This window comes from Pithys albifrons, chromosome Z (genome assembly GCF_047495875.1).
Source record: "Pithys albifrons albifrons isolate INPA30051 chromosome Z, PitAlb_v1, whole genome shotgun sequence".
Classification (NCBI taxonomy): Eukaryota; Metazoa; Chordata; class Aves; order Passeriformes; family Thamnophilidae; genus Pithys; species Pithys albifrons.
In genome coordinates, this window is record NC_092497.1 from 10,172,171 (window position 1) to 10,186,704 (window position 14,534).

Below are 14,534 nucleotides of genomic sequence, written 5' to 3' on the forward strand. Positions count from 1 at the left end.
GAGTGGTGGAATAGCTGGAACTCCTCATGCTGCTGGTGTGCATGGTTTGCATACTTGCCTGGAGTCCAGTGACTCCTGAGCTTTCACATGAGACCTCCTCTCTGTAGCCACCTCTGGGAAACACAAAGTCCCTGTGTGCTTTATGAATACTGCCAAAACAAAGTCTGCATCATGGAGTGACTGAAATGCAGCATAGTGGAATGATGCGCGTGGGCACTGTATCTCAGAGAAGTCCTGTTACTGCAATAAGTGACTTCTTTTCAGCATGACTAAAAAAGTAACAGCAGAGTACTGGTACAGCCAAGGCTGTGTGCCCTCACTTGATCACAAAAAGCTGTTCTCCTTCAAACAGGCATTTCTAATTTTTGTGCAGCCATAAGCCGTGGAATCTCACAACCCATGCTGCTTTTTCTGACTATTTGATTGAAATGTAATGGTGGTAGATTGGCAGGTTTTCAACTTTGTTATTTCTGAATGTTTCTGATTTTAATTTTCCTTAATTTAATGTCTTCTTTCATTACTATTTTTTCTGTCTTTTCTAGAGCTTTTTCTAAAACTGTTATTTTTTCCTTCCTGTTTTTTTGCTGCCTCTCTCCTTTCCCTCCCACCCCTTTTATTTCTCATCTTAGACAAGGATCTCTAGCTAGAAATGAAAGAGTCAGGATCATTCCATTTAACTCTGAAGATGGAGAAGAAGAACAGGAGAGTAACTATGAAGAGCTAGGAAAACTATTAATAGAGGAATTTTTAGAAAAAAATCATAAAAATAGAAGTTGGCATGAGAAAAAAATTAAAAAGATGCAGACTCTCTCAAAAAGAGAAAATTTCAGTCACTGTGAAAGATCAAGGTGCTGCCAAAGTGTGTGTGTGGAGTCAGGGTCTGTAGATGTCCCTAGGTATCCTCAGGAATATGATACCATAGATAGAAGAAGGAAAAAGAAGCTGCGATACAATTTTGAAGAGAGAGAACAAATAAGCCTGCAAAGTAATGCAGGTCTGCAGTTTCCTGGGGAGAAGACAGTTTATTTCAATGGTTTGGCAACTAGTTCTGAACCTATTGATGACTTTCCAGTATATGATAGAACTGGAAAATATACCAGTAGCTCAGAAAGTAAGGAACAGTTGCCTGCTTATTCAATCCTGCGTCCATACAAAAATGGGTTAATGGTTAAAAGTGGCAAGTTGCCCAACAAGCAGGGAATGAACCATGAGGACTCACTTCCCCTCAGTAACACTGAAGACCTGAAACACACAGGGATGCCAGAGAACACTTTTGTGCCTGTGGATATTCTTGAGGAATATGACAGCAGTGCTTCTGATGAGTTCCAGTACTCACCTGTTTCAGATGATGAAATGGAGGAACTGGCTACACTTTCAAAAACATGGTGTGATTCTGACATCAGCCATTTGAGAAACTTAACTGTTAATTGCCCTGCAAATATGGGCTCCCAGCTAAAGGCTAGCTCTGATAAAAAACATAAAACTAAAGAGAGCAAGCGTGTTCATACTATGCAAGACTTAACACTGTCTCCTGTTGAAGAACCCAGTGAGGAGTACATAGACACAATGGATGAACTTCAGTGTCTGGTAGAATCAGTCTCAGAATACTTGGCTGAAAAGGAGGAAGAAATCAGCAAATTTGGTACCTTGCCAGAAACCAGAAAAAATGTTGAGAGCATGCCACTGAAGCAGAGTAATGCTGATAATTCAGTAGAAGCTAAAAAGTCTGAACAGACCAAACAGCCTGCTGCAGAGGAGAGTACTAAAGGCAAATCTGAATCTCTTCCAGACTTGTCAGGTGTGAAAAATACAGTAAATTCTCTGTTCAGCTCTTTCACGGAAAAGGTGGGGTCAAGCACAAAGCAGCTTACAGCATCTGTTGAAAAACTTGTTTCTTCCACACCAGAGAATACAGAAAACAAAAACTCATCAGAAGGTGGAATCTTGAATGTATTTTCTAGTAAGTCTAAAAGTGAGAATTCATCTTCTGGAGGGGCAGCAGATAATAAAACTGACTCCAAGTTCTCCATTCAGTCTTTACTACCATTGCAGGTAAGTGGCGATAAAAGAGCCCAGAACATAAACTCCAACAAGGCAGAAACCACTGAGATGGACAGTAAACCTTCCATAACACATCATCCCCCGCAATCCCAAGGAACTGCTGCTGACAGCCAACAGAACCAACATTCTGTTGTGAATTCAGTTCTAGGCATGTTTAATCCTTTAAAGATCTTCTCTGAGAAGGAAGTGCCAAAGGCAGAAGTCATAAAGGAAGAGCACACCAAGGAGGACAGCCATGCTGCGAAAGCTGATGAGGCAAACAAGAGTGAAACATCACCTCAACCGACGTCAGTCAGGACCAGCAGCATTGTTCCAGAGATACAGAAAAGTGAGACTGGAAGTGAGGCAGAGGTAAATGCAAATAGCACTTCTGTGTCTTCAATCTTTGGCAGGCTCACCAGCTCAGTCAGTTCCTTCAGCCTGAAAGCCAATTTTGATGGTCTCTTGGCTCCCAAGCAGCAGGATGTGCCACAGAAGCAATCAGATTTGCATCCTGTTACAAACCAGCCAGATGCCTCTGTGAAAGAGGGTGTGCCCACTGCCAGGGAGCAGCCTCCTGCAAATCACTCAGCGGATCAGCATACTGCAGGCCATGGAATGCAAAACAAGCAAAACAGAGGTAATGTGGAACCCAATTCACAACCTCAAGGCCAGAGTACAGCATCTGAGAGCTTTTTCAGTCCACTCAAAAAGTCTTTCAGTCAGTTGTTGCTTCCTTCTGCTGAACAAGGGCAGAAGGAAAATGCACCTGGACATTTTAAAGGCTATAAGTCTGAGGAGGATATAAGACAAAATAGTTCATCAAAGGAAGAACATTCATTTCCTTTCACTGGGAAACTTCCTTTTTTCGGTGGGCTGGGTTTTTCAGGAAAGCAAGAAGAGAAGAATGAGAAGGGAGGCTTTATTCCTTCCTTATTTAAATTTTCTTCTGCAGAAAATCTAGCACCTACGCAGGACCAAAGAAGTCATCAGAATTCTAGTGGCAGTTCTTTACCTGGAGATAGAAACAGAAATTCAGAAAATAAGGTTTCATTAAAATCTAGTTCAGTTCCAAATTTATCAGACCAAAAGGAGGAACTTTTACAAAGAAAAAGCATGAATAAAGAAAACCTATCTAGTGGCCAGGTAAACAGAGAAAAACACCAAGATAGTGCTTCTGCTACCTTTAAGGCTGCAGAAGAGCAGCAGAGAACTAAGACTACTCAGGAAGAACCTAAACATGTAAAAGGAGGAGTGATGCGGGAAGGACTAAGTGCACCAAACTTAAATGACAGTTCAGTTGAATCCGCCCCTTCAGCTCGAGGGCCAGAAGCTGCAAGTGCAGATGATATGGAGAAGAAGCACACACCAGGTTTTCTTTCTGGGCTTCTTCATATTTCTTCCAATGAAAACTCATCCAGTAACCAAGATCTTACTGCTAAAAGTGAGAGTGATGGCCAGAAAAGCACTTCTGGATTATTTTCTGGCTTATTCAAGTTTGCTTCAAATGAAAACTTGTCTGAATCTAAGCAAGAGAAGGTGAAAACAAACTCTCTGGGATTCATGAAGCTCTTTGATAGAGGTGAGGATTCTAGCTTGGAGACAAAACCCAGCAACACAGGAGTGGCTTCTGATACTCAAAGCAGCACTGGAGAAAAGCAGGAAGCTGCCAGCTTCTTAAAAAGTCTTCTGCCTAAACCAAAGGAGAAACAAGATAATGTGAAAACAACTGAATCGTCCAAAACTACTGACCAGCTGTCCAGTACAAGAGCTGAGCCACATGTTCCTCACTGTGGGCATCCTGTGCTCCCTGAGGCTCTAAATCTGCAAGACAAGGTACAAGACTTATCTGGAAAGTCTATAAATAGTAGGCATATTCCTCATCGGGATGCAGAATCTAGAGTTATTCCAGCTCCTTTAAACAAAGGATCAAATGAATTTCTCAATTTGACAAATAAAAGTTATAACCCTACGGAACAGTACTCAGGTTATCAGGAAACAAGAAGCCATTCTAGCTTTGAGTGGGAATATGAAATGGGAGAATTGGCTGATACTCATGGAATAGCAGTACCAGTTTACTATGTATTAAACCAGAACCCTGTTCTGCCCTCTCAGTTCTTGGACTGGCCTGAAAATGATACAGTAGTGAATCTATGTAAAAAGGATGGGAATGCAAATGTGATGGATTGGCAGACTAATGCCAATTTTGATGGACAGAGCTTAGATTTAAGTGCAATGTCATATGAGTCATTTGACCAGGTAATCTTTCAAGATGTTTGTTCAGAAGAAAATGATGCATGGACTGCTAATTCTCTGAATGAATGTTATAGTAACTTTCCACCCTTTGAAAGAGATGGCAGTTACTTATTTGAAGAGCTGCCCATGGATTTAAGCTACTCCTCTGGCTGTGATGGAACAATGTGGACACTAATTGACCAAGAGACTTTAAGTATGGATGAGAGCTTAATGTACTCCTCCTATAGCCGAGAGTATCAGGAATGGATAATGATGCTGGAGCAGGGCATATGGTGGCCATCAGAAGATGGTGATTGTGGATACTACATGTACAGTGATAGCCAGTATGTGTATTCTCTGCTCACTGATCCCACTGGACAGTATGTTTATGTGTGTGCTCCTGAAACTTATTCTTACCTGGACTGGTGGGATTACAATTTTCAGACGGATTCCATTCCAAGAGCTGTGCTAGAAGACAGCACAATTGCTGTTTGTGGTTTTAAAGTCCCTCTTGGCAGTGAAGATGAGCTCTTTTGGTTTGCTGAAGAGTCTCTAGATGATTATACAACAAATAAGCCCCTGGATTTGTCAGTAGCTTTGCAGAGGAGTGATCAGCTAATGAACATGAATTTGGAAACTTTTTCACAGATGTTTGAGGAGTCTATTTATTATCAGAGAGAGCAACCATTAGACTTCTCAGGTTATAAACTTCAAAAACTCAAGGTAGATTTTAGGCCTGAGAAGGAAACCCCAGATCATTCGGAGGAGTCTCCACTAACCCTTGATCTCAGAACACATTCCAGAACAGCTTTCAATAAATCCCAGACTAAAGAAGTCCACACCAAGGAAGTCGAGAAGGCTGTCCCAGTGACAACTTCTGCAAGTGGGTCATCAGGGTTCTTTGGTTTCCAGCTGTTTCAGTCTGCTCCTAAAGCTGAGGAAACTGCAGCATCTACTGAAAGAGTAACAGAACCAAAAAGGACAGAGGAAGAAAAGAAAACACCAGTGAACAAAGTTAGCTCTTTATTTTCTGCTTTGGGTGGACTAATTGGAAAGTCTTCTGGTCCTGGTTCTGAGATATCAGAAGATTCTGCTTTGAAGAGAACAGACACACAGTCAATATCATCTGAAAGTAAAACTGATGTTTTGTCACTTACAGCAAATAGAAATTTAGATGAGGCACAAACAGGGCAGAAGTTTCCTGTTACATCAGAACCTAGAAGGAATGTTTCATCAGAACTTAATTTGAAGGCTGCTAGAAATGAAAAGCCAGAATCAAATCTAACTGAAAACAACCGTGTTAAAAAACCAGGATTGACAAGATCTCCTTCTCTACTGAGCCACACTGCTCTGGACAGCAGGCCCGTAAGAGAAGAAAGAGTTGTCAAAACACCACCACCTTCCAGGCGTCTTGAAAGGCATGCAAATGTTAATGAATCTAGTGAGTCACAGCCAAATCAGAACCAACCAGCCACTGAGCCTGAGGAGACATTATTTAAAAGTGCTCTGAAGTTGTTCAGTCTTGGAGAAGATTCCCCTTCCAGCTCCGCTGCGAACAAACCCCAAGCTTCTGGATTTTTTGATTTCTTTAAAACACAGGTAAGCAAAGCACCACAGCCATCAGCACCAGATCTGAAGAAAAATCAAAGTGATAAACCAGAAGAGGTGAAACAGCCAGAACAGAAGGAAACTTCTGGCATTTCATCATTGTTTGGTTCCATCGGAGATCTCTTCAAAGTGGAGCCTGTGTCTCCTCAACCAACCACAAGCACTGCAACTCTGCCAAAAAGCAGTAGCAGAACTGTGGCTGAGCCAAGACAAAAAACTGAGAAGTCTGGGGGTCTTCAGAGTGCTAGTATGCCATGTCTGTCGTCCACCCCTAAGGAAGAGGTGAGAACAGAAGGCATGGGCAGGCATGTCTCTCCTAGCTGTGGGGTGCAAATGAAACCACAAAGCAGAAAAGCTGTGGAAGAGTCTTCTGAGAATAAAGAAGTGCCCCATGGAAATGCTTCACAGAAGCCAATGGATGTAGGTCGCAGAATAAGCCAATTGAGTCAGTCAGCTGTGCAGCAAAGCAGCACACCCACAGTTACCCCGAAGCAACAAGGAGCAGACCACTTAGGAGACACAGTTAATCGAACAAAACCAAAGCCAGACCAGACACCTAAAGAGTCGGGTTTCAGTTTGCCGTTCAGCTTTTCCGACATCGCTGCTCCAAAATCACAGTCAACCAGTAAGAGCATATTCTCCTTCTTCACTGGATCAGATGAACCAAAGCCTTCAGCACCTGCTGCTGCTCCTGCTGGCGGGAAGCAACAAGAGACAGAGGGGCTATTTCATCTGCCCTCCTTCTTCTCCAGTGGTCCATCTGCTGAGAAGAGCATACCTCAAAGAAGCACTAGCTTTAGCTTCTTCAATTTGACATCCTTCTTGGATGAAAAGCCACAAACTGCTCCAGGACAGGAGAATAATACAAAACCAGCTAAACCAATGAACTCTAAGCCACCAACTGCTCCCAGACAGGAGAGTAATACAAAACCAGCTATACCAGTGAACTCTAAGCCACCTGTGAAGCAAAGCGTTTCCACCGACTCTGGTGTCAAAAGCAGCAGTTCTACCAGGCAACAAGATGCAGACAATAAAAAAGAAGTTGATGATATTATTGCAGCAGTGACTGGCAAACAAATGTCTAATGACCTCAATATCCCAGAAAATAAATCAGAAATGCTTGCAGTGGAAAATGTTGAAAGTATTGATGCAGTTGCTGAAGGGAGCAACTTAGAAAAGGTTCCACAGACTGATGACACTGCAGTAACCAATTTGCCTGCTTCTGGTTCTTGCCTTCAGACTCCCAGTATGCAGGAGGCTTCTCAGGACCAACAGACTATTTCCCTAGGTGCAGAAGAAGATGCTTTTGGTAACACAGAAAAAATGGATAGTGTTGCATTTCCTATTGATAAAGAAGAGCCTTATTCTTCAAAAGAGCAAACTTCTGAAGAAATTGATAATAGCATGGTCTCAGGTGATAACATGGATTCCCAGGGTCTAAATGACTTAAATAATACAAGTGACATAAAAAATGAAGTGGTCTCCGAAGAAGTCTGTATACAGCATCACTTGCCAGAACATAAAGTACCAGAACAAACTCTTGGTGACAGATTCAAACAGACACAGGAGCCACACCCTCCTAAAATGCCAGAGGCATCTAATTTTCAAAACAAACCTAAGGAACCTGAGAGTGATAAATCAGTTCTGGATTCTTCAGTTGAAATGTTTTCAAGTTTCATGACAAAAATGAAACCACCTAAAACATTATCTGGTTTCTTTTCCCAACCTCAAGCTACTGCACCTCCTACTACACAGAAGAGAAGCAGTTCTTTCTTTGGTTTCTCATCCCTCCCAAGTGCCCCAGCACCAGCTTTCACAAATGATCTCTTTGGCATCTTCAAAGGTCCAAAAGAATCTCCAAAAGAGACACCTCCAAAATCCACCCCTAAACCTCAAAGCAGTAGTGTGAAAGATGTCACTGGGTCTGTTCCAGCAAAAGACTCTAAGGAGACTGAAAATACAGCTGCAGCCAGAGAGTCTAAAAGAGAAGTCTCAGGCTCTGTGAAGAAGGATGTATTACCTGTTTCAGCAGAAGAGAACTCCACAGAAGAATCTCCTGTGAAAATAGAAGCTGAGGAAAAGCAGAACTCAGAAACCTGCAAAGAGGAACCTTTAAGGATTATGCCAGAAACAGGAGTCTCTAGTGGGGATCAAGCCCATGAGGTTGTGCAGCTGGATAATGAAGCACAACCCTCTGAGGTGGTAGATACTCAGCCATACCAGTCTGATCTCAGGAATGCAGTTGATACAGTGCAGGCTGAGGCCACTGATCAGACTGATGTAGGTACTCGCCAACTAGACATGGATTCTTCACATGTAGCAGAGGAACAAACTGCTCCTGCAGACAAGGCAGCCATTGACGTCCCTCACACTGGCTCTACTCATGAACTTGCACTAGAAAAGGAAGCCTCAACTAGTGGGCCAGAGACAAACCTTTCTGAATTAGATAAGAGTGCTACTCTTGAGTCTGAGCCTGCTGTTACAGAGCATCATGCCAATGCTGATATTCATCAGCAGGACTTGATCAGCAGTAATGATAGAGAACCCACAGTTGCAGATGATGAGCCCAGTGTTCAACTGCTTCAGATGAAAGAAGATAAGACAAGTGAGGCAGAACAGCAAACTGCCAAAGGGGAGAAACATGTAGCAACTGATGAAGTGCCTGCAGAAGGGATTGCTTCCAAATCTGACTTGAAGAAACAGGATAGAACTAATAATGTCCCCCCAGATACAAACAGTAGTAAAACTATCTTTGAAATACCAAACATACCCAGTTTGCCAAAATTCAGCTTTATGTCATCTTCTGATAGTGGAAAGCCCTTTGGGTCATTCTTCTCTCAGCAGCCGCCCTCTGTGAATAAAGCAGGAACAGATCAGGGCCTCATGTCCAGTTTTAAGAAACTTTCTTCATCTCTGTTTGAAGGAGGTAGTGAAGAAAAGGTGAGCAAGCTAGAGAGTACCCAAGAAGCAGTATTTGGGAAAAAGCTAGATTTCTCCTTCCCCTGGCAAAAAGACATCAGGGAGACCTCTGCCAAAAAGGAACCAAATGTACCATCACAGGCTTTGTCAAAACCGGATGACAAGGTGTTAGGAACCGTTAGTTCAGATGAAAACTCAAAATCTGCAGTCTCAGATCAACTGACTGATGCAAATATAGAAGTAAAGTTGTCTTCAAAGCAGCCTGACACTGTAGACAATGAACCTTCTGAAGAGCCATCTGGTGCAAGCACTGTTGATATATCCAACAAGGAGCTGGGAGAGAAGTTTGATAAAGAGTCAGAAGATCAGCAGAATGTGACTTCAGGTGAACTGCACAAAGAGGATCATGAGGAAGAGCATGTGCCAGAGAAGCCTGAACTGGGAGAAAGTGGGCTTGATTCTGCTTCTGATGGAGCACTGCTTCATCCAGACACACTGGCTGCAGATCTGCAGAGCGTGGAACAACAGAATGAGAAAAGGCTAGTTACAAATGAGGCATAATAAATGGGTTTTGACCATTTATAATGCAATACTACAGCTGTAGATAATGGTCTTGGTGTCTTATGTTTGTAGCTCAGTCCCATTCCCTATCTGTTGTTAGTATTTGTAATATCACTGATAGCTGTCACAGAGGTATGGCAAACTGCACTTGCTAGTTATGTGCAAGCCTTTAGACCATTTTCTCACCTTTTCCCACTCTTTCTCTAAGTGTAATTAAATTTGCTATGTTCTTATACTGTGTGCCACTGAATGAAATGCTTCTGGTGCTAATTTCATTAGCCCTCCAGAAGTTGTAGTATTTGTGTGTTTCTGCTGCATACAAATCACTCTGCTTTCTTGTTTAGTGATAATAATGCTGTCTTTGCTAAGACACAAGTAAGAGTAGGTAGAGTGTAGTGGTATGAAGGAGCATTTTGTTTTCAAAATGCAAAATGAAGGCTTTTAGAGAGAAATTTAACCTACTGATGATGGATTATAGAACTTCTTAGGTTCATCTCATATTACTAAAGATATTAAAACATTATCAGAAGTATCAGTGAAGGTATTCTAATGCTTGCTTTTCCTAAAATCTGTTGAAAAGTTATTTCATGCAGTTGTGAAAATCACTAGAGGAAGGTATCAGTATTTCATGAGTCTGTATTGAGTTCTGCACATATGTTAAGTTACAGTTGCTCTCAAAAATCAAAACAGAGACTCACTAAACTTATTTATTTCTGTGTAAAACATGTGAAACTTGTTCCTTTGATCATACAGTTGCAACTTTGCACTCATAAATCTTCCTATTTGACTTTAAATTCTCCTAAGACTGCAAGAGAGAAACATGAGTGCTGCTTAATTCTTGGCCATAGTTTTCCTGACTGCATGAGATATTTCCATCGACTGTATTTTCTTTGAGGATTCCAGGAATTCAGTCCTGAAGGTGGTGTCTCAAATCACAGCATTCACAACCCTGTCATGCTGGGATTTTTATATGAAATAAATTATTGAGAAGGCTCTATTGGAGTGAGATATGGGGCTTGCATTTGAAAAATTGCTCCACTTTTGTAAAAGGTTTTAAGTTGAGAGTCTTGACAATCTTAATCTTGGCTGCAATGTATTTTATCTTAAACTTATATAAAAATAAAGTTAACTTTATCTGTATTTTTTAACAATAGTCATCTTAAATGATCATAATAAAGACCCCAGCTGCAGCAGAACTGCAGAAGACAGAAACACTTTCACTCTGAATTGCTGTTTCCATTCATGTTCCTGTCTGGTTATTAGAATATCTTCACTGTCAGTTTCTAGCTGATGTCAGATGAAGTGGTAGTTGGTACAGGAAAGACCCGGGTAGATTATGTACAGACCATATATAAGTGTAAATATAAAAGTATATATATGTGCACATATATATTTATAAAGTGTATATAGTCTAAATTCTGATAGGTTGTGTATAAAGTATTTCTTTTGCATATCAGAGTTTTGAGGTTCAGAAGTCTAGGTTTGGATAATAATAATGAGAGTATAATAGCTAAGTATGTCTTCGTAACATGTCTTTTCAGTAATATTTAATGTCCTGCTGAGTTTGTTGAATGTGCAGATTGTTTTGTGTTTTTCCAATCCGCTCTTTTTGCTGATGGATTTTCTTATTCTCTCGTAGTCCTGCTGGCAGTAGTAGATATGGCTCCTCTTGTAATGTCAGCCAGGAAAGCTCTCACCTAAGCGAGCTGGAACATTCCCATGAAAGTGCCCATGGCTCTGAGCAAGAAGATGATCACCAGGAAAGGCAGTCGAATCATTCCTACCACAGTTTGGGCAGCTACCAGAAGGATGGTCAGGCATGGCTCAGGGAGCAAGAGGAGCCTTGTGGAAAAGAAGAGGAGGAGAAGGTCTGCAAGACAGAGGAAAAACATACTGACCATCCTGCAGCTAACTTACCTCTGGAACTTGAGAAGCCCAAGGATGTTGATGCAGAAGCCCAAGTGAGGTAGGTGAAATTACTCCCAGGTTATTTTCAGCTAGTTCAAAGAGGATTCCTCTTTTTGCTCTTTCCTTGGGCATTGTTCTTGCTTTTTCTGACAATTAAGTTGATATTACCTATCTGTGCAACATCTGTTGTGCAGGACCAGTTATTTATGGGATATTGACTTGGTTTAAGCTATTTTTGCAATGTAAAGAGGAACACCAGCTAGTGCTTTGAAGCTCATTTGCTGTATCTTCTGTTTCTGGTTTGATGAATGTACTCTGGCCCAAAAATAGTTGCTTCCATTGCTCATGTGAGATCAAGTTTATGCAACCAAGAACTACATGTTGTCATGGTTAGAGCTTCACTAGTTCCATTCTTGTGTAGCAGACTGCCACCATTAGAGTTAAGTGTTTATGTAGTTGTAGGTTGTAGAATTGCAGTATGAATAGACAACTTGCTCTGACTCACTGTGGCAGCTTTTCTTGTCCTTGTGCTTTGGTTTTCCAAGCTGTCAACAGTATTGAAAACAGACTTCAAAAGTATTTCAGCTAAGTTTGGGGGAGTAGTGTACTGGTTTTGTTCAGGTCTTACAAGAATTTCAAATTTCACTACTTAAATTTGGGAGTGACATTTTTCCTTAAGGTAATCAAGTCTTTGCAGACCTTAGTGGGCATATGGTTATATATACTTATTTCATAAGTATGAAGAATTGCTTTTATCTGGTTTAGTTAGATCCATGGAAAGATGTCTGCCCGTCTCTACCCTTTGAAGGGTACAGCTGGTGTCACTGTGCTTGTATGATAGAATTAACCACAGGTCATGTGTAGGCAAGCCTTACACTGAAGATGATAAAAGGGAAACAAGACCAGAAAAAGTGTTAAACTGTTTTTAAACTCTGACTCACTTTCCTCTTCTCCTTACAGAACAGCAGGAGCCTTGTCCCAGAATGGCTGGCCTATATTTGTTCACAGGGAAGGTTATTCACATAGTCTGTTTCAGGCTAATTTAAGCATCTAACTTGGATGCTCCTACCTCACTGGCGCCCTTTCTCTTCACTCTCTGCCAGTGCTCTCCTGTCTCCATGGAGTATACATAGAACTGAGCTCTGAACGTTGATCCTGGGAGCTGCACCTGAGCTAGATGTGTAGCATGGATGTATGTTGCTCTCAGCTATGGGGTTGTTTTGTGCTGTCACCAGCATGGGGTGGGTGCTTTGCAGGCAGGAAGAAGATTTTTGGTTTAGTTATTTACACCTCAACAACATACAAAAGCAGGAATGTCGCCAAAAGCCCAAGATACCATGAGGTTAGGGAGTGCAACATGTGCTGTGGGGCACTGAGGTGGAGCTTGCTGACAGAGGCACATTCCTTCTTGAAAAGCTGTAGGAAAGGGTGGAGTGACAAGGGTTCGGTGAAGGGTGGAAAACATGTCTAAGCCCTATGGTCAGTGTTTCCGCTGAAGAGAGGCTGCAAATTTGTAGCATTAGGGGGTGAGTAGGAAGAGGCGGTGGTTAGAAGGGATCTGCAACAGGCATGGGGATGTTAAATCTCCCATCTACCTCTTTGTGTGGGTATTTATGATACCAGTGTGTTGCAGTGGCCTTGTCAAGTGTCTTGGACTGCTTTCTTTGTGTTCTCTGAAACATCATCTTACTCCTGGGTCTGGATTGTGTACAGCTTATTCTTTTCAGCTCATCAGTTTCCAAGACAGTTGCTGTGTGTAAGAAAACCTTTAGCCTCTGACTTCCGAGATTACGTGCAGGGCTGTGTTGACTGGAGCCTGTTGGTTCCTTCAGCTTCCAATGCTCAAGCTGTGATTGCACCGTGTAGTTTAATGCTCCAGTTAAGTGTTTTTCATATAGTGATTTTCTGTTTCTTGCTTTTAAGCTACCATGGTGACAACGAACCACCACCATTTCCTCCAGCAAGAGCCCATTGGATTAGAGCCATTAGCAAAGTTCGACTGCAGCTTCAAGAGGTAGGATGGAGTATTGCTTTACTCTTTTTCTCAGCTGCTAGGGTTTTGTTTCTTCTTCATTGTAAGACACCTCTTACAGTTTTGACATTTTGCAGTATTGAATTTCATGAAATGTATAGGACTGAAGCATGTTGTGGTGGTCCTTAGAGCTGTCTAATTCTACCAAACATTTTTGACATCATTATGTAGAACTAGAGACAAAAATTAGAAAAGATACAGAAACAGAGAAATTAACTCTGAATTTGTAAATAGTAATAATAATGCCTGGAGTTAAATGGTTTGTGTTAAAGTGTTTGAAATGAAGGCTTTTTCTCAAGGCAACTTGAGGATAGCTTTTTAGCTTAGTAGGAGTTATCAGTATTATTTTTCATGTGCGAATGTTCCTTGGGGAACTTTACCTCAAATATTTTTATATATACTAATTGAAAGTGGGTGTAAAATAAGTCTTGGTATTTCCATTTCATGAAAGTAAGTTTTAAAAATAAATAGTCTTGATTTGGGAAGTCAAAAGGAAAAGGTTGTGACATTTTCTGTAACAGTATAAACACTCTTGCTTTAGAAAACAGTGCTCAAGAACCAAAAAGTTGGTCTTTTTTAAAAAAAGTCTTATGCTTTCATCCATCTCTGTGCCCACAGAAAGATAACATATGGTGTTCATGTTCTGTAGATGATAAACTTTTGCCTACTACCCTAAGTGTAGTTAATATATTTGATCTTGAAATACTGCTTTCTCCTAGAGATGCCTTGTTTTGTTTTTGTAAGAAATTATTTTACAGTATCTGTCACTATCAGGACTTTTCTTTCTCTTCTAGATTTGTTGCAAATTTTCAAGAAAGCAGTGGTTGTTGTTGTTGTTTTCCATCTGGGGAGGCAAAATAGTTTTTCCTTTGTCTTAACTGGATTGTAAATACTTTTCCATTTAACAATTGCTTCACTTCTTAGCAGAAAGGATTTGGATCAAAACTGTCAGCATGACATGAAAAGTGAAATTTAAAAACACCATTAGTATCTAAGAAGAAATGGAACTTTTGCTGTAATTTTATAGAGTATGAAAGTGAAACAGTTCAGTTCTGTGCCTTACGGAAAACAAGTGCACAAACATACTAGAAGGGTCAAGAGATTCAACAAAACCTCTCTCTGGTATGTCTCTGTTTCTAAGGGAGTAGAAGGTTCATGAGGTAGTTCGGAATCATTTTGTGATTCTGCAGAATTGGAAGGAGGGACATGTTTTAGGATACTCCTACTGAAA

At 41.1% G+C, this 14,534-nt stretch overlaps 1 protein-coding gene across 1 annotated transcript in view; it reads left to right on the forward strand.

Moving 5' to 3' along the window:
- The window catches only part of LOC139685108 (protein unc-13 homolog B-like), a 76,758-nt gene extending 65,605 nt beyond the window's left edge, over positions 1–11,153 (forward strand). Inside the window, exon 8 of the mRNA XM_071581722.1 lies at positions 11,003–11,153. Within this exon, the coding sequence (XP_071437823.1) occupies positions 11,003–11,064 (62 nt within the window). The 3' untranslated portion in view covers positions 11,065–11,153. The remainder of the gene's footprint in view (positions 1–11,002) is intronic.
- Positions 11,154–14,534: the final 3,381 nt, after the last annotated feature.